The following is an 18,749-nucleotide window of genomic DNA, read 5'->3' on the forward strand; positions in this document are numbered from 1 at the left end:
GGTTCATACTTTGATACTTGCGGTATCCGGAGTCCCTTTGTCTTATTAATAGAACGTGGACATCAGTGGGGATGATGGGCGGGACTAATTGGCCCGCCGAAACGCCCCGGCGATCCACCGCGAGGTTCAGGCAGGCTTAGGGGCCAATCGGGAGTAACAGAGGCCGGAAGTGGCTAAGACAAGCCCCAGAAGCCCCAGCATTATCAAGCCGAGCTCTCTGCTGACAGTCAATGCAGGGCAGACCCCTACTCCGTACGCATCGCATCCTGTTCACCTTCACCTCTTGGACATCTCCCCTCCATGTCCCCTCCTCCTGGCTGTCCTCCGCATCATGGGGTGTATACCGAGAGGTCGCATCCTGGGAGCTGCAGCCATACTATCAATCGTTCTTTTCATGCTTCTGTTCTTCATCAATCCGCCACAGATCCACTCACTGTCGACCCCGCTGTCTGATGCATCAGCTGAAAGAAAACCCTCACATTCGCCTCCTGCTGCTCTCCTGACACCTTCTACTACCTCTCCGACTTCTACTCCAACCGCTTCCTCATTCCCCTCAAGCCCGATCAACAACAACCCCCATTGCCGGGATCTCCCCGTTACCAGCCATATCCAAATCATAGTCAAGACCGGAAGCAACATCCTCTACGATAAGCTGCCGACGCAGCTTCTGACGACCCTTCAATGCCACACCGATCTCCTCCTCCTCGCCGACAGCGAGCAGGACCTGGGTCCATACCACGTCCATGACGTCCTCGCCAACGTGAACGAGACCATCAAAGCCACCCACCCCGACTTCGCCTACTACCGCACCCTCCAAGAGTACCAAAAAGACGGTCTCGACCTACGTCTTCTCCGCGACGCATCCCACAAATCCGCCTGGGACCTCGACAAATACAAATTCATCCACATGCTCGACCAAACCTGGACACGCCGCCCCGGCCGCGACTGGTACGTCTTCGTCGAGGCGGACACCTACCTCGTCACGCGGAACCTCCTCCTCTGGCTGGACCGTCTGGACCCGGCACAGCCGCTGTACCTCGGATCGCCCGCGTACTTCAAGGGGGAGCTATTCGCGCACGGCGGCAGCGGGATCGTGCTCTCGCGCGCGGCGATGGCGCAGGTCCTCGACGACGACCCCGGGCTGACGGAGCGCTACGACGAGCGCATGCAGTCTGAGCATTTCGGCGACTACGTGCTGATGAAGGCGCTGCAGGAGAAGGGCGTCGCGCTGCAGAGCAGCTGGCCCATGATCCAGGGCGAGAAGCAGAATTCCTTGCCGTTCGGGCCGGGCCCGGACTCGGGCGTCCGGCACTGGTGCCAGCCGTTAATTACGATGCATGGGGTCACGCCGGGGGATGTGAGTGCGATGTGGAACTTTGAACAGCAGCGCGAGCGGGTTAATGTAGGTTTTTGGCGTTATTGGGATGTGCGGCATGCTAACACAGTGCAGGAACCGCTTCTCATTTCGGAGGTGTATCATTATTTCATGGGACGGGATTTGCCCGCGGAACGTGACGACTGGTATAATTTGTCCGACGACTTGATGTTCCGGGCGCCGGGTGTGCAAGGGTCGCGACAGATGCCGCCGGATGAGATGACGCCGGCGGAGAAGGAGGCTTACATGTCGTTTGAGCACTGCGGTCGCGCCTGCGAGCAACATGCGCGGTGTTTCCAGTACGCTTATGATAAGATCGATCAGAGCTGCGGGTTCTCTTTTTCCTACCGGCTAGGAGGGCGGAAGCTATCCGCAAAGGACGAGCACCGGTATAGATCTGGGTGGGTGCGGGAGAAGATCGAGCGAGATTATAGACAAATTGACTGTACAGAACCAGGGTGGGTATAGCCTATGTTACGTTCTTGTTACATACTACGTGAATTCATGCATCTGGTTGATGTCTATGTTTGGATCGCGAGAGTCCGCGTCTAGCCGGTCGTCGTCCTGTGGAAGTAATTCCTCATAGGAAGTGGACACTAACTTGAATCCAGTAATGACTTGTAGCTTACCACAAAAAAAAAAAAAAAGGGATTGGAACTTCAAAAAAGTATGAAGTGCAAAAAAAATGACCTACGCAGGATTCGAACCTGCAATCTTCTGATCCGTAGTCAGACGCCTTACCATTGGGCCAGCAGGCCTGGTTGATGTTTTGACTGTGATTTAATGCTTTATAAGGCAAAATTAAATTTGTGACCTCTCTGTTGGGAACCCTTTTGTGAACCCTATACTATACATCCTTTGTCCGGTCTATGTATGCCAAAATATAGGCCTATATGGCATTTACTATGCTATATGGGAGTGCGTATCTTGTATTGGCGGAATTTAATCACTATTCCAGATACTATCAGAAATATATATTCACTCTATCTGGAAGGGAGGATTGGGCTGTGCATATGTACCTACCTCACACAGAAGCGCAGTATACAAGCTTGCTTTGCGTCCTCTTCCCCACCACCAGTATGAAACGTTCAGACGTCCAAAAGCTCATATTTATACAGCTTCTCCCTGGGTCGACATGCCCAAGTCACTTCACATGGATGGCTTGTTCGTAGTTGAAGGAGCCTAGGTCCTCGGAGCGAGCCGGAAGATCCCAGCTGTTCAAGCCGAAAGAATCACACATATTATCACGATTGGGAACGCGGTCCAGTCCTATGGGAAGTGAACGGCCTATCCACTACTGTGATATTCGTCCGCCCCGCAGTAGCTTATAATATTGAAGATGAGATGCGCGTAGACATAGAGGCTAAGCCTTGCTTTTCGGGTTGATACATCTTATAACATACACTCAACAAGAGACATCAAAACTGCATGTAGAAGGGAAGCTATAATCACGCGAGTTGTGATGTCTAAGTGTAGGAACAGAGTGTTTTATAATAGTTGAAGACATTGTTTGTGTTAAATTTCTGTCTAGTACCGTTCGCTTCGCCGTTAACGTCCGATTCAATAGATAGAATGTCATAACCATCATCGTCGATAGATTCTCATAACTCCTGACCGGTCCACTCTTCCTGTGTCACCTCTTGAATTTCCATCCATGACCCTCCATCTTCTCCATTGGGTTAGGGGCTTGACATTCACGGGGAACGTACACGATGATCTCCTCCAGCGAAGCGATTGTTCTAGCCCGAGCATCAAAACCGGCGATAATCTCAGCAGCGTCAATCTTAGGGTCCCGTGAGTCCTGTGATACCATTTCAAGAACCACAAAGCCGATTCGGGACACTACAAGCGTCTTCAAATTGGAGCACTCGCTTTGGATTTTTGGAAAGTCATAAATAGCATTGGCCATGCGGGGATCACTTTGTTCGTAGATGAGTGGAAATATGTCGATCTGGATATTGCCGGATATACCGTGCGTTGTGGGAGCCAAGTCGGTCGAGAAATCAATCCGACACCTTCGTAGAGAAGACGAAAGACTGGTCTAAAGTCGAAGATGTTACCACCATAGAGGACCCCTGCAGCCTCGCGCTGGTGCCTTGTTGGTGCGGACGAGATTGATCGCTAGGTTATGACCTCTCATATACTAGGGATTGACGGGCTCTGCGCTTGTGAGAAGAAGGTGATATATTTGATTGCGGAGTTCGCCTGGGAGGGTGAAAAGTTTGCTGGCATGTTGCCGCCGTCCTTGACCGTGTATGGTTAATTCGTAGAAATCTTGTAGAGAGGGAGAGTCGGACAAGCTGCTTCTTGACGAAGAAGAAAATCAAGAGGTGTATACAGCAGAGGGGGGCCTAATCGGGAAACTCCACGCCTGAGGCATAAAACAGGATCATGATGAGATCACGTGCTACCACGGCAAGCGTCTAGCATGACTGAACCATGCAGGGATGTTTTGGTAGTTTGAACGCAGCGAGAGCAGCCCAGACACAAGCCACGATGAGCCATTCTGACTCACAGCTTACTGTCTCCATCGCCAAGCCAAGAGGAAACCGAGGACGCCGATGACTTAACTCTTGGCCCACGGAAGACTAATCGGGGCCCTCGGGTCCCGACTATCTGACATCTGAGAAATTGTTGCCTTGCCATCTACTGACAACCCAGACATTTATATCTACTTTAGGGAACAGCCCGAGAGAATGCGTATTTCTTCGTGCCACGGATTTCTCATAGCTTCGGTCGCCAGCTACCTAGGAGATCTACTACGACCCGTGTGTTGCGGCAGTACTCCATAGAACATGAGCGGTTCTACAGGATCAGAGCATACTGTCACTGTGACGGGCGAAGACGGAGCCCCTACACCTCAAGATGAGCCGGAAAAGCCCTCAGGCGAGGATGGCAGCTTCAAGGATTATATTGTGTGTATTTCGGCCACCAGGCCTCTTCCGAGCTAACACACCTTGCACAATGTAGAGAATCTTCCACTTCGCCGACAAATGGGATTGGATTCTCAACGTCCTTTCTCTATTCTCATCAATCGCGAGTGGCGCTGCCCTGCCCTTGATGACCGTCATCTTTGGTCAGTTTACCTCCAAGTTCAGCAATTTCGCCAGCGGTACGAGCTCTCCCGAACAATTCAAACGAGACGTCAACCATTTCACATTATGGTTCATCTACCTGTTCGTCGCCCGGTTTGTTCTCGGGTATATCGCATCGATCACCGTAACCATCTCCGGCATGCGGACTGCAAGAGCGATCCGAAAAGCCTTTGTGGACCATCTTTTGCGAATGGAGATTTGGCACTTTGATCTTCCTGGCCGCGGCTCCCCCGCCACGCAGGTCACCACGAACGCTAATCGCATCAATACCGGGATTGGCGAGAAGTTGACCTTGATCATCCAGGGCATTGCAATGTTCTTCTCTGCCTTCGTCGTTGCGCTTGTCGTGCAGTGGAAGCTCGCGCTCATCACGATCAGCGTTATCCCCCTCATTCTCGTCATCACTGGTATATGCATGGGGATCGATGCCATGCAGGAGGCGAGGATTATGAAATTTTACTCGGATGGAGCGGTCGTGTCTCACGAGGCGCTTTCTTCCATCAAAACCGTGCATGCATTTTGGGCACAGAAGCTGATGGTGTCGCGATTTGACGAGTATCTCGTCAAAGCCCACAAGGAGGGGAACAAGAAGTCCTTGAACTATGGAGTCATGTTCGGAACCGAGTTCTTCTGCTCCTATGGAATGATGGCACTGGCCTTCTGGCAGGGTCATCGCATGTATCTGTCCGGAGAGATACCGGACATTGGAACTGTTTTCACGTAAGCTCACGATGACAAGCTCCGACGAGTTACATGCTCACTCTGCATAGGGTTGTTCTATCTGTCGCCATCGCGGCAAGCTCTGTGACGATCTTCGCAATGCAAGTCACCGCCCTGACTAACGCTGCTGCCGCCGCCGCCGAGCTCTTTGCGATCATGGACAAGCCATCTTCTCTGGATCCATTGTCCGAAGAGGGTATTCAGCCAGCGACCTGCATTGGACAGATTGAAGTGCGAGATTTGAAATTCGTTTACCCATCTCGACCATCTGTTACTGTCCTCGACGGATTTACTCTCTCTATACCCGCAGGGAGAAAGACAGCCTTGGTGGGCGCCAGCGGTTCAGGGAAAAGTACTCTTGTAGGACTTTTAGAACGATGGTATAACGCCGAGGCCGGTAGCATTACGCTTGACGGGGTGGAACTGTCGGAGTACAACACCCGGTGGCTAAGAACAAAAATCAGCCTTGTCCAACAGGTTTGTCTCTCGCTCTTTTTATGCGCAAATTGATCTAATGATTCTCCAGGAGCCTGTTCTGTTCAGAGGTACTGTCTATGAGAACGTCCTCAAAGGTCTTAACGACGAGCAGCGACAACTTCCCGCAGACGAGCAACGAAAACTCGTAGAGGAGGCCTGCAAGGCTAGCTTCGCTCACGACTTTATCATGAATCTCCCAGAAAGATACAATACCTATGTCGGTGAAAGGGCAAGCATGCTTAGTGGCGGACAGAAGCAGCGGGTTGCAATCGCACGCAGCATCATCTCTAACCCCCAGATCCTCCTCCTCGATGAGGCGACCAGTGCCCTCGACCCTGAAGCAGAGAAGATTGTCCAAGCAGCGTTGAACCGCGTCTCGGCAAACAGAACGACCGTCACCATCGCTCATCGTCTGTCCACCATCAAGGATTCCGACAACATTGCCGTCATCTCGAAAGGGAAGGTTGTCGAGCAGGGCACACACCAGGAGCTCATTGATTGTGATGGGCACTACGCACGATTAGTCCGGGCGCAGGACCTCGGGGGTGGCCCTACAGACGAAACACATAAAGCGGAACATACAGAAAAGGAAATGGGGTTAATCTCGCCAGACGAGAAGCCTTTCATGTCAGAGACAAATACGGAAACCACCGACGATCAGCCGTATGCACCTCCATCGGGACACGGCATGTCACTTATCCGCTGCGTGGTCCGCATATGCATTGAACTGAAGGACCTCCACTTCATATTGTTCGCTCTGGTCATATGTTGTCTTCTTGCGGCTGGCACCTATCCCGCACAGGCTGTCCTCTTTTCTCGGCTCATTCAAGTCTTTTCGTTCGGAAAAGGACCCGACAAAGCCAATTTCTACGCTCTTATGTTCTTTGTTGTGGCCATCGGGAATTTCACCGTCTACTTCATCATTGGAAATTTGGTCAACATCGTGTCGCAGAGAATGATCCATCGCTACCGACGCGAGATGTTTGAACGATTGGTCAACATGGACATGGCATTCTTCGACCACCCAGAAAACACCTCTGGAGCGTTGACGTCAAAAATCTCCACCGTTCCAACGAACTTGCAAGAGCTCATCTCCATGAACATCTGCATCTTACTTGTCATCATCTTCAACGTCCTGGCGAGCAGTGGGCTGGCCCTCGGGTACGGCTGGAAGCTATCCCTCGTCATGATGTTCGCGGGGCTTCCCCCTGCTCATTGGTTCAGGGTACGTCCGGGTGCGCCTCGAAGCGAAGCTCGAGTCAGACGTGTCTGCGAGCTTTTCCGAAAGTGCGGACGTCGCGAGCGAGGCTGTTGGCGCTATTCGAACGGTGGCATCGCTGGCAATCGAGCCGGAGGTGATGCAAAGATACAGCCAGTTACTGGACGGAATTGTCCTCCGGTCGGTCAGAAGCCTGAGTTGGGCTATCATTCCATACGCGTTCTCGCAGTCGGTCGAGTTTCTTGTCATGGCCTTGGGGTTCTGGTACGGTTCCCGGCTTCTCGCCTCGGGCGAGTATGATACGAATCAGTTTTTTATCGTCTTCATCGGCCTGCTCTTCGCAGGGCAAGCGGCGGGTCAATTCTTCGGTTCGACGACGAGCATAACAAAGGCCCGTGCGGCCGCAAACTATCTGTTCTGGCTGAGGACCCTCACCCCGGTCATAAGAGAGAACGATGAAAATCACAACAGTGGGCCAGACGGTGACGCTGATCTCAGTCTGAAGGACGTGAGCTTTTGCTACCCTCAGCGTGAGGTCAAGGCGATCGATAACGTTTCCATCAACGTAAGCACCCTTTCATCCCCAGCTATCATTCACAGAATCCTAACATCCTCCAGATCAAAGCGGGCCAGTTCGTCGCCTTTGTAGGCGCCTCTGGCTGCGGAAAATCAACCCTTATCTCCCTGCTGGAACGATACTACGACCCGACCTCCGGCCAGATCGTGCTAGGCAACCACGACATAAAGCACATGTCGCCTCGCCTTTACCGCTCGCACCTATCGCTAGTGCAACAGGAACCTGTTCTGTACCAGGGTAGCGTGCGGGAGAACATATCGCTCGGGTCCAGCGCCGACGCGCCGCCGTCTGAAAAAGCAATCCACGAGGCATGTCGCCAGGCCAACGCGCTCGAATTCATCGAATCCCTCCCCCAGGGCTTGGAGACGCCGTGCGGGTCCCGCGGACTGTCATTCTCCGGCGGACAGAGGCAGCGCATTGCGATCGCGCGGGCCCTCATTCGCAACCCTCGAGTCTTGTTGCTTGACGAGGCCACGTCTGCGCTGGATACGCAGTCGGAGCGGCTCGTGCAGGCTGCGCTAGACGATGCGGCTAGTACGGAAGGCAGGACGACCATCGCGGTGGCGCATCGGTTGTCGACGATTCGCCATGCGGATTCGATTTACGTGTTTGCTGATGGGAAGGTGATGGAGTCGGGGGATCATGAACAGCTGCAGCGGCTGAAGGGACGGTATTACGAGATGTGTCTTGCGCAGTCGCTGGATAAAGCTGTTTAGTTTGTTCGTCTCATTCCTCTCTATCTAGAGAATTAGAGGGTTGCATAATACAACGATTTAATGCATGCATTTATCGCTCAAGAAACGCCTTTCTGCATTTCGTCAATCGTAGCACGTAAACAGAGCCGTCATCGAAGGAACATCATCCACAGTAGCAGTCCTCCATAGGATGAAACCAGTCGGACTCATCAAATCACGACTGGCGCTCATTCCCGCCGGCCCCACGACGAGTCTTCTCCGCGACCACATTATGCGCCACAGGGACAACACTAACCGGAATCGCATCGAACTACAGCCCGTATCCACGTTAGCATCCATAGCCACAAAAGCGCAGGATCACCTACCCCGAGGCTCTTCAGCAACTCCTTCGTCTCCTGATCGACCTCGAGCTTCCCCTCTTCAGTCTGGGTGATATCCAACTCCGAGACCTCAGGGATGTACTGGTCCTTGCGTTCGCGCTCTTCCTCCTGCAGCTTGAAGGAGATGCCGCGGACGGGGCCGCGCTGGATGCGTCTCATCCTGGGGCTGTCAGTACAACTATCATTGGATGCATGCAATTTGAAGATTAGGAGGGAGGGTGAGGGTCAGCATACAGGTGAGTGGTGTATCCTGCAATCTGCACATCGCGCATACATTAGTCTGGAACTTTGTTCTGAGACGGGTGGGTACCCACCTTGTTGCGCAGACGCTTGCTAGCGATGATGGCGACTTCATCGCAGACGCGCTTGTTGGTCTCGAAGTCGAGGGTGAGACGCGGGTAGTAGCGCTCGATGATGATTTTGGCGGAGCGTTTGACGGTCTTGGTACGGACGCGACCCATGGTGATGTTTTCTGTACCTCAGTACTGTCTTGTATAGTACGTAGTACGTTTTTGATGGGGAGGTGGAGATGGATTCCGGAGAGCTCGTGTGGAGCGGATCGGCAGTTGGAGTCTGTTTTGTGGGCCTCGCTTACGGAGGAATGAGAGGCACGTGATACGACCGCTTTGTTTGTCTATGTATAGTACGAACTGAGTCTGCATATTAAAATCTAACGGTCTATGAATAAAAAGTATGTAAATATCTGAACAGTCGTCCAGAGAAACACAAGAAAAAGAAGTATAACGAATGCAACGATCGAACGAGATCAATAACGAAAAAGATGTTCTAGAGAATGTTATAACGCCAGGGGTATGCATGAGGTATGCATCCCCTGAAATGATGCCTGCCAGATACTTCGGATCACCCAACCGTCCTCTTCCCCTTCGGAACCCGCGCCAACCAATATATAAACACCGCTCCAGCAATGTTGAATGCAATGTACACCCACATCAACCCAAAGTTGCGCCACGCATCGTGGAAATAGCTGCCAATCTGCGCGAGGTACGTATCCGTCTCGCTCACCGAGCAAAAGGAACAGTTCGACGTGGCGTTCTCATCCAGAAGATAGCCGCTCTTGACCATCTGGATGTACGGATTCATGTACTCCCCACATGTCTGGTTCGCTGGGGGATCAAACACCAGGTATTCGACTTTCTCACATCGCGCACTCGCCCCCGAGAGACCGGTGGAAAGCATCGCCGAGACCAGGTATGTGAAAGGCGAGACCCGGTACATGAAGACCCAGAAGCCCGGAAGAGCGTCCTTGGTGGCAAGGACACCGCAAAAGATCAAGCACAGCGAGAACAAAAGCGATGCGATATTACCACCCGTTTCCGCCAGTTCAATTCCCGCAATCACCATATGCGCAAACGTCGACGTGAAAAGCAAAAAGGTCCAAATGAGCAGGAACATGAGGCCTCCGCGTTCGGTCACCGCGTCCGTCGGTTTCGCATTGTTATACAGCCCAATCGGGTAGTACCAACAGAAGAAAATCAAGGCGGCCATCAAGGTGTTCCACGGTAACTCAACTATGATATTTGAGGCCATGAAAGCTTTCCATGAATACGCCTTGGACGGACGCTCCCTTACCTCGTAAAGAGATCTCTGGGTCACGAAGTTGGGCATAATCTGTTGGACAAGATTGCCGAAAATCGTCATCAACATAAACACACTAAACATCTGGTTCTGCATCCCCTGAATGGAATTGCTGGCATGGAAGAAGGAAAATCCAATATAGAGAGAGGTGAGGACGCAGAGCGCTGCTTTCGACCAGAGATATGTCGGCGTGCGATAATACTGTGCAAAAACGCGCACAAGGCATTCCCAGAGTTGGAGGTAAAAAGGTGCGGCGAATTCCTTAAACGCGTCCGGATCATCATTATTCTTCGGCTGGGCCGACAGAGTCGACTTGAGCTCTGCAAGGTGCTCCTTGACTTGGCGGTATTCAGGACTCTGTCGCCACACTTGTGGCCAGTCGATATCGCTATGGGACCCGGGTGCTGCTCCGATCACATCCAACATCCACTCCGCGGGATTCTCCCCCGGAGCCAAATGATGAGCGCCGTTCCGCTCAAAGTAGCTGGACAGGGTCGATGAGTTCTTGCCGATTTCGCCGAAATAGATCGTTTTACCTCCTCTCGCCAAGAAAAGGAGTCGATCGAATCGCTGGAACAACATGGCAGAGGGTTGATGGATTGTGCAGAGGATAGCCTGACCATGTTTAGTCAATGTGTCAATCAGATCCAGGATCGACCATGAGGTCTGACTATCGAGGCCGGATGTAGGTTCGTCCAAGAACAGGAGAAGTTGCGGCTTTGCAGCCAGTTCGACCCCAATCGTCAGTCGTTTGCGCTGTTCCACGTTCAACCCTTCTCCGGGGACGCCGACGACGGCGTCTGCATAAGCTTCCATACCGAGCAGTTTGATCACTTCTTCCACATAGTCGTATTTTTCCTTCCGACTGAGATGGGCGGGCTGTCTGAGGGCGGCGCTGAAACGAAGCGCTTCTCGAACGGTAGAAGTCGCTAGATGCAGGTCTTGCTGTTGCACGTAGCCGGTTTTTCTCTGAAAGGACTGGTCACGGGGTTGTCCATCAACGAACATATCCCCAGTGACGACTCCCATCGTGACACGCGTGGCCAGAACATCCAGGAGAGTCGTTTTGCCTGCGCCCGAGACGCCCATCAACGCGGTACAGGTGCCAGGTTTGATCCAACCGTCCACATGGTCGAGGATTCGCCGGGGCTCTCCCTTGATCTTGATGTCGTAACACACATCCTCCCAGTGGAAGATAGAGGTTTGTCTCTGAATGTTGGCGGTAGTCTGCGCGCCGGCCTCGTCTGTCTTTTCACCTCCAGTGTTCTGCGGCGACTCGGGGTCGTCCGCGGACGGGAGCTTGGCTTGATGACCGCGACGGAACAGAAGCACTTCGCCTTTGGACTTTGCCTCGGAAATGAATTCGGTCCCTGCCAGGTAGGTACAGGCAAAAAAGATCATGAAACCGATCACAATCCCAAAGTTCCTCCACAGATGAGAATGGACGTATCCAAAGCTCTCCTTGACATACAAACCTCCGTCCACCATATCGGACCCAGTCTGGGCACCGACCGTGGAGCAGATGCGATGTTGCATCGAGACGCTGTTGTAATCCCCGCCTGAAGGGACAATGGAGACGCACTTGAAATGTCTCCCGACAAACTCATTCACCATGAAGCTTTCAAAAGAATAGGCGATGGGATTGATGTAGTTCATCCAACGAGACCAGCCAAGCATGTTCCGTGTGGGAATAGTGAAACCGGTGTAGATGACCATGCCGAGAATCAATATCGCCGCCGGGACAAGGGCCTGGGAAAGGGAGCGCGATGACGCGGCAATAGTTCTGAACACCATTGACATGGCAAAGGTTGTGATCACCGAAAAGATCCAGAAGGTGAAGAATGCGCCTGGTTCCCGCCGCAAGTTCGTCATAAAATACAAGGGGATGTTGAACGTGACGGAATTGATGAGTTTGTACGGTGTATCGCAGAGCATTGACGCTAAGGCTTCTGCATAAGGGTGATAGAAAGCAAACCGGGCCTGTTTCTCGACAATTGGGCGCTGCGCATAGAGGGTCAGAATCTCCAGGGCACTCGAAAACGCGTTCAAAAGCACCGCAAAGAAGAGCAAAGCCCCGCGAGCGTAAAAACTCGACGTATCATCCTTCAGGTTGAAAAACACGGACCCAATGATTAACGCCATGCAGAAGTTGCCAATCAGGGCAGTGGCTGTCAGACTGAAGTCTCCTCGAAGGCGTTGGAAACCGCGGATGACGCAGATCTTGATTTGATTCCAAGTAGAGATGGTGTATGGGGACTTGGCGCGCTGCGAGCTGGCTTGCATGGCCTTGCGGGCTTCGAAGAACGCTTGCTGAGAGGGACCGCCGATGGGATACTGGCGTTCAAACTCTTCAATCTCGGCGAGCAGCTTAGCACGGGCTTCACTCTTCTTCCAAGCCGCCGCAAATTCATCTGGAGTGCGGGGGGCAACATTTTCAAATCCGGGCCGAACAATGCGCTCGGAAGGACTAGTGAGCGACGTCAAGAAATCGGCGGTCGTTTGGCGCTCGGGGCACTCGAAGCCCATGTCGACGAAGAACTTCTTAGCTTCGGTCGTTGGTCCGAAGTAGATCTGCCGTCCTTCGTATAGCACCGTCACTTTGTCGAAGAGGTCGTAGGCGTTTTGAGAGGCCTGGTAGATCGCAAGACAAGCCGCAATACCGGAGTATTTGCTCATCAAGGAGAGATTCTTGCAAAACTCCAAAGCGTTCGCACTATCAAGACCTCTGGTACTATTATCCCAGCATTGCAAGGGACTCTGAGCCAGAGTGGCCTCAGCGATACTGACACGCTTGCGCTCACCACCGCTGACCCCGCGAATGAAGTCATTTCCGACCCGGGTGTTGATTGTATGGGAGAGGCCGAGCATTGTCATGACGACGTCTCTCATGTGCTCTGCATATTCATTGGCAGTAACGCCCTCGAGGCGGTTTCTGGGGGCTCTCGCCAACGCGGCGAATTTAAGCGTGTCCCCGACCGAGAGCTGAGGGAAGTGAATGTCGGTCTCGGCGGAATAGATAGCTTCGCCTTTGAAGTTCTTCTGCATCTGCTTTGCGGAAATTCCTGGGAGGGCATTGTTAGCTCATGACTTCGGGGTCGACAGGCATGATAATCACTTACCCTGATAGTTCATGACAGAATCGTCCGACATGTTAATTCCGTTCATTTCACCCGCAATCGTTTTGAGCAAAGTGGAACAACCGCTACCGGGCCTCCCCAGAACAATCAACATCTCACCACTTTTGACGAGCCCATCGAAGTCCCGAAGGATTTGAATCTTCTGCATCTTCATACCCGCCAGCCTCCGAACAAGCGTCCCAACCTCCAAAAGCGTGTTCAGTACATCTTTTTGATAGTCGGTGGGGGATCCAAAGCCGTGCACGCTGAGGTTTTTGAAGGCAACCCCTGCAGTGCGGTCTGGATATCTGTCCGGGTCGCGGGACCTGATCGCGAGAAGCATCTTCATCCAGTCCCGGGCTCTGAAGTTGGGACTATTGGGGTTCACCGTCGACTCGGGATCGTCCGTCTTGAAAGGGTTGTGAAGAGTGCTTTTGGTGGAGAATCGGGTGGACTGGCGGGTTAATCGCCTTGCCAGGTCCCCCACGCGAGCCTCCATCTGTGTCTCCTCATCGCGGAGAGTCTCCCCTGATTCACTTTTGGATTGCACGGAAGGGGCCGGGAACTCCTCTTGTAGGGCGTCGTCGATGGCTGCACCGTGTTGCGGGGGAAGATTATGGCTCACCACCGACTGGGAGCGGGATGGATTGGGATTGATAGTCCCAAGGAGCGACATGCTGAGAAAGTTTTTTTTCTAGAACATTGAACTTGTCTATGGAAGAGAAGGAAGGAAAGAAAAGAGAAAGAGAAGAGAAAGAAGGTAATTGGAACGAAGAAGGGAGATGTTGGCGCAGGAAAGGGCTGTCTCTCAGGCTATATACGATCTGCAGGTCAGCCCAATTTCTAATAGGAACCGTGTATACGCAATAAAGCCTACGGCTTCAGCGATCGGAAGGGTTTAACAATAAAGACCGACGGAAATCCCGGCTGGAATGGATCCATTCTGCGGCGAAGGAAGTAGGGATGTTCTCGAACATAAAGAGCATCCGGGTCCCGACGCTACTGCTATCTAGTCCTTTTGCTTGGTACGTACATACATGCCCCTGATCCTGGTAGACTTCCTGATTCCGATTCCGACCCAGACCCGGTAGAAGGGAATCCGGAGCCATGGGAGATTTGTTTTCAAGAGGGTCCATGAAGGACTTGATTTGTCCAGGCCTTTACTAGTACTTGGAGCGCAGGCACACTGTTTACTCGGGGGCCGCCACAATGCTCAGGTAGTCTATTGCAATGTGAACATGCTGCTTGGCTGTTGCAACCATCTGTTTTCTAATGAGAAAATTTACAGCCATGACTTTCCAGGCACGATGTTGCTCACTACGGAGTATATCCAGAACGTTTACATAGATAGCCATGGGTGCATGGCATCCGTGAAAAGATATGAGGTTTGCCATTGTCCGTGCGCACTGGGCTGTACGGCTGCGGTACGAAATAAATTACAGTAATCTTCAGACTTCCGGCATCCGAACGCACCGGTTGATCTCGCATACTCCCGTCTATTGGCTGGATGCCGGATATAAATTACGATATAACAATACAATACCGCCACTGCGCGTTAACTATTCGGATTCGCCCCGAACCACGCTTTGGCCGTTCCACCGACCCTAAATTCATAGCCAGCATCGGATGGCTCAGATCCCGACCAAGCTTAACCATGGATTGACCGTTTCCATCCCCAACAGGCCAGTTCCAGTGGCAACCTGTCTCTGTTCCCACGATTCATGTGCCTGTGTGTGCTGTGTGCAGAGTGGCTTAACGCTATATGCTTTGTGTGACCCAGCTGACTCGTGCAGAAGTCCTTTAGAAATTCGGTGGCGCTTAGTACCACGCCACTCGCGGTGCATGCTTAGCCCAACATCTAAAATGTCCATCGCTCTTACCCCACGCTACGTCGGGTTCGCGTAGCCCCTTGGGCTCGGTCTACACAACTTGGTTCTTCAACCCCCGAGGTAACTAGTTACCTGCCTTTCTTTCTCATCATCCTCGCCCTGTGCCCTATGCTTCCACAATGAGCGTACCCAAGCGTACCTCTAACGGGGTCCCACAGTCAAACACCAAATCGACATCTGATCTGGAGAAACCCCCCCACAAACCGCAGTCTGAGGAGATGACGCCCTTGGAGCCTGAAGGCTCCAAGCGCCGTCCTACCAAGACTTGCACGGCATGTCGTCGCCGCAAACCAAAGGACGACGTCAATTCTAGATCCATCTGTTCTACTTGTAATACAGCGCGCACAGTCAACACTATGACAGAGTACCGGCGTCGACGTCAGGAGAAGAAGTACGTGTCTGAGGTGATGCGCTCGACCAGTGCTGATTAGCTTGCAGCCTGAGGATGATCAACCGACTGGAGGAAAACATAGAGAGAATGGAGGATCGCCTGCAAGAGCTGGGGTTTGATCTAGGGAATGACCACCTCGGTATACCACAGTTGCAGAAAAACGACCAACACCCGCTGGGGGTGTCGTCGCCGGACTTGTCCACGTGCGAAGATTATCCAGCAGAGCATCCGGGGATAGAGTCAGAGATTCCGGGTCACTCAACTGCCACGAACAGGGATGCACCGTCGGTCGCTGATGATCAATTCAAAAACTTGGAGAACATGGTCCCAGGAAGTCTCAGCTTCTTTGTCCCGCGAGGCTTGGTCAACACCTCGTGCCTGGAAGGTGAGTCGGTCGCAAAGTCTTTCGCATTGAAACCCTCTTAACGTGTATGCAGGAATGAATATCATCTCAGAGGAAGGAAGAGAGTGGATAAACCAACATATAAGCAGTGGGTGCGCCTCGGCATTATCTGACTTTTATCAATGCGAAGCAAGCATGGAGTCGGCTAGATGCCTGGAAGGAGTGTTCCCCAGTGCGGCGTACCGTCCAGTCCCCCCTAAGAGTGAAGCACTGAAGCTCCTGGAAGATTATCTACAGTATTTCCACATCATCTGCCCGATTTTCCAACGCTCAAAATTGGTGTCCTTATTTCGCGACTCCGAGCTACAGTACAATTCCCAAACGCCCAGTCGCTGGGCATGCATAAACGTCGTCCTAGCTCTAGGACATATGCGACCAGGGAGACCCCATGAAGACATGCGACACAGTCAGAAACAGAGTTTGATGTATATGAAGAACGCACTTGGCACAGTCAACCAGCTCTACCTCCGCCCCCCAGACTTGTGGGCGATTCAGAGCTTAGTCGGAATGGTATGGTCCAGAAATCCCAAGGACGCGTCCAAAGTTAATTGTTCAATCAGGTCGTTTTCTTCCTAGGTAAAGGAAGTCCTCGACTATGCGAGTTTCTAATTTCAGCAGCCATCAATATGAGCCAGCAAATGGGACTGGGAAGATCCGAGAGAGGACATGACCTCTCTGAAGAGGAAGCAGAAGAACGACGGAGAGTCTTTTGGCTTGCCTACTGTGTGGATCGAGAGTAAGATCGGCATATGAAGATGTTGCTAGTTCGGCCAGGCTAATCTCCACCAGGGTATCTATCCGGTTTGGCAAACCCCTATCTCAAAACGATGAAAACGTGGATGTCACGACAGAGGGTATTGGCCTCGAGCAACAGCAGGAAAGTGGATTCGACGCTTTCAGCGCAGTTTGTCAACTTGCAGTGATCAGGGGCAGATTGTACAAGCACCTCTACTCCGCTAAAGCGACTGATACTTCTTTCAACGAACTGGCTGCCGCAGTAGGCATGCTGGACGAGGAACTGCAACAGTGGAGTGAACGCATTCCATTAAGACATCGACCGGGAGGCTTAGCGCGCCCACCAGGAGCGCCTCCCATGTCGCCATGGGTTCTCTACCTCCATTACTCATACTACAACTGCATCATCGCCATTCACAGTGTGACGGCCAATCAAACGTCCAAACTGGTCGGAACGCGAAAGGAAGATTCTCCCAACATGCCTGGAGCCCCTGCAAACCACAAGGTATATCTGTCAGCGTCCTTGTGCGCGAAGGCTGCCAGAGCTTCGATTAATTTAATGCGACACATGCCAGAGGAAGATGCGCTCCTAGTTGGGTATGTGATATCCGCCTTGCACAATCTGAGGGCGTGTTGCTGACCTTTGTAAGATACCTCATTCATTACCCGATTGTAGCATCGACGGCACTATCATGGTGCATCATGCGCAACCCCAGAGAGATTTATCGCACATACGACGAAAAGCTCATTGCCAAGGTGGAAACGTTTTTGTCGAGGACTTTGAGTATCCCAAACGATATCACCGCCCATCTTATGAAGTTCTGTCAGAAATGCCGATTGATCGCAGAAGCTGCCATTGGGATGTCATGACTGTCTGTCTGGAAGCGGATTGATGCTGTCGCAGCTCGAAAATTGAAAGCCGAGTACTCTCGTCCACACCAGCGATGAGACTCGCAGGTTAGTATTATCTATTCTCCTTACCTCTCTTGCTCCTACACAGACATTGAGTGAATGTTTTAAAATGGCCAATAAGCTACATAAGATAAGTTGCTATGACAGCTAACCAAGATGCAATCAACAGGACGGCATTATCAATTAGGATCTTTTCCAGGAATAAGATACCAGAAATATACTGCGAGCCACAATGAGACATTAAATTATACACGAGAGCACAAAGCGCATGTCATCCCGACCCCTCCCCAGTGCCAACGACCCGACGATGGACAGAATAAGCGATCTCAAGGCACACCTCGTTACCTAAAGAACAGCAAGAGCAAGAACGCCCATAACGCCCGCTCCAACACCTGCAAGACCAGGCTTCACATGACCCGCCGCATCGGTGGAGTCAGAAGAGCTATCGGACGAGCTACCAGAACTGGAGTCGTCATTATATTGGGAACCATCACCATAGTAGTCCTGAGAGCCGCCGTCGCCGGTGCAGGTCTCGCCCTCGGGACAGCAACCATACTGGTCGTTGTCACCCATGGCGCAGTACTCGTCGGCAGCACAGCCACCGGACTTGTCGGGGCAGCATGTGTACGAGCTCGGGATGCAGTAGATGCCACAGGTGTCTTCGCTGGCGCTGCATCCGCTTGGGATGCTGGAGGACGAAGGAAGAGGGGACGCGACCCGTGCGATCAGAGGCTTGGGTTTGGGGACCGTCTTGAGGGGGCGCAGCTGGACGGGAGCGCGCTCGGTGAGGGTAGGAGTTGTTGCTGCCGCCATGGCGGAGAGGGCAAAGGCGAGGGTAATGGATGTGAAACGCATCTTGGTGTATGTCTCTTGAAGTGGTCTCAAAGGAGCTCAGTATGTATAAGGGTACACAGACCGGTTATGGATAGAGAGGATCCCATTCCTCAAGACGGATACCCCTAACTTATATCTCATTTCGCTACGAACTCGCGCCTCATTGTGAGGCTCTTTTCTTCATCCCTATCTAGCTCTAGCGGCGAGGATGGGGACCAAAGCATGTCCACAGGGACATGGACAACCGAATAGACGAACACATCACCTACTTGGCATGCTAACACGCCCCAGTATGTGCCTCTCCGGCCAATGGGACATATCATCGCCTACCGAAC

General features: G+C 52.3%; 6 protein-coding genes and 1 non-coding gene across 7 annotated transcripts; 3 read left to right on the forward strand and 4 right to left on the reverse strand.

The window, feature by feature from the left end:
- Positions 1-331: 331 nt before the first annotated feature.
- On the forward strand, positions 332-1,843 carry ATEG_07135 (uncharacterized protein; the record flags this gene model as incomplete). The annotated part of the gene is made up of 2 exons (XM_001209821.1): positions 332-1,402; positions 1,451-1,843. The coding sequence occupies 2 exons, from the start codon at positions 332-334 to the stop codon at positions 1,841-1,843; spliced, it is 1,464 nt and encodes a 487-aa protein (XP_001209821.1).
- Positions 1,844-2,061: 218 nt separating this feature from the next.
- On the reverse strand, positions 2,062-2,133 carry ATEG_10517. Its single transcript has one exon. It is a non-coding gene; the product is annotated as a tRNA-Arg (tRNA).
- Positions 2,134-4,170: 2,037 nt separating this feature from the next.
- ATEG_07136 (ABC transporter ATP-binding protein) lies at positions 4,171-8,179 on the forward strand (the record flags this gene model as incomplete). The annotated part of the gene is made up of 6 exons (XM_001209822.1): positions 4,171-4,290; positions 4,346-5,190; positions 5,241-5,667; positions 5,717-7,150; positions 7,392-7,451; positions 7,505-8,179. 6 exons carry the CDS (start codon positions 4,171-4,173, stop codon positions 8,177-8,179), a joined length of 3,561 nt encoding a protein of 1,186 aa, XP_001209822.1.
- Positions 8,180-8,448: 269 nt separating this feature from the next.
- On the reverse strand, positions 8,449-8,999 carry ATEG_07137 (40S ribosomal protein eS17; the record flags this gene model as incomplete). The annotated part of the gene is made up of 2 exons (XM_001209823.1): positions 8,449-8,698; positions 8,839-8,999. 2 exons carry the CDS (start codon positions 8,997-8,999, stop codon positions 8,449-8,451), a joined length of 411 nt encoding a protein of 136 aa, XP_001209823.1.
- A 400-nt stretch (positions 9,000-9,399) lies between these two features.
- Positions 9,400-13,926, reverse strand: ATEG_07138 (pleiotropic drug resistance family ABC transporter; the record flags this gene model as incomplete). The annotated part of the gene is made up of 2 exons (XM_001209824.1): positions 9,400-13,196; positions 13,254-13,926. 2 exons carry the CDS (start codon positions 13,924-13,926, stop codon positions 9,400-9,402), a joined length of 4,470 nt encoding a protein of 1,489 aa, XP_001209824.1.
- A 1,332-nt stretch (positions 13,927-15,258) lies between these two features.
- Positions 15,259-15,956, forward strand: ATEG_07139 (uncharacterized protein; the record flags this gene model as incomplete). The annotated part of the gene is made up of 2 exons (XM_001209825.1): positions 15,259-15,530; positions 15,578-15,956. 2 exons carry the CDS (start codon positions 15,259-15,261, stop codon positions 15,954-15,956), a joined length of 651 nt encoding a protein of 216 aa, XP_001209825.1.
- A 1,969-nt stretch (positions 15,957-17,925) lies between these two features.
- Positions 17,926-18,435, reverse strand: ATEG_07140 (uncharacterized protein; the record flags this gene model as incomplete). The annotated part of the gene is made up of 1 exon (XM_001209826.1): positions 17,926-18,435. One exon carries the CDS (start codon positions 18,433-18,435, stop codon positions 17,926-17,928), a length of 510 nt encoding a protein of 169 aa, XP_001209826.1.
- Between the last annotated feature and the right edge of the window lie 314 nt (positions 18,436-18,749).

Source organism: Aspergillus terreus, genomic scaffold (genome assembly GCF_000149615.1).
Source record: "Aspergillus terreus NIH2624 scaffold_10 genomic scaffold, whole genome shotgun sequence".
In the NCBI taxonomy this organism is placed as follows: Eukaryota; Fungi; Ascomycota; class Eurotiomycetes; order Eurotiales; family Aspergillaceae; genus Aspergillus; species Aspergillus terreus.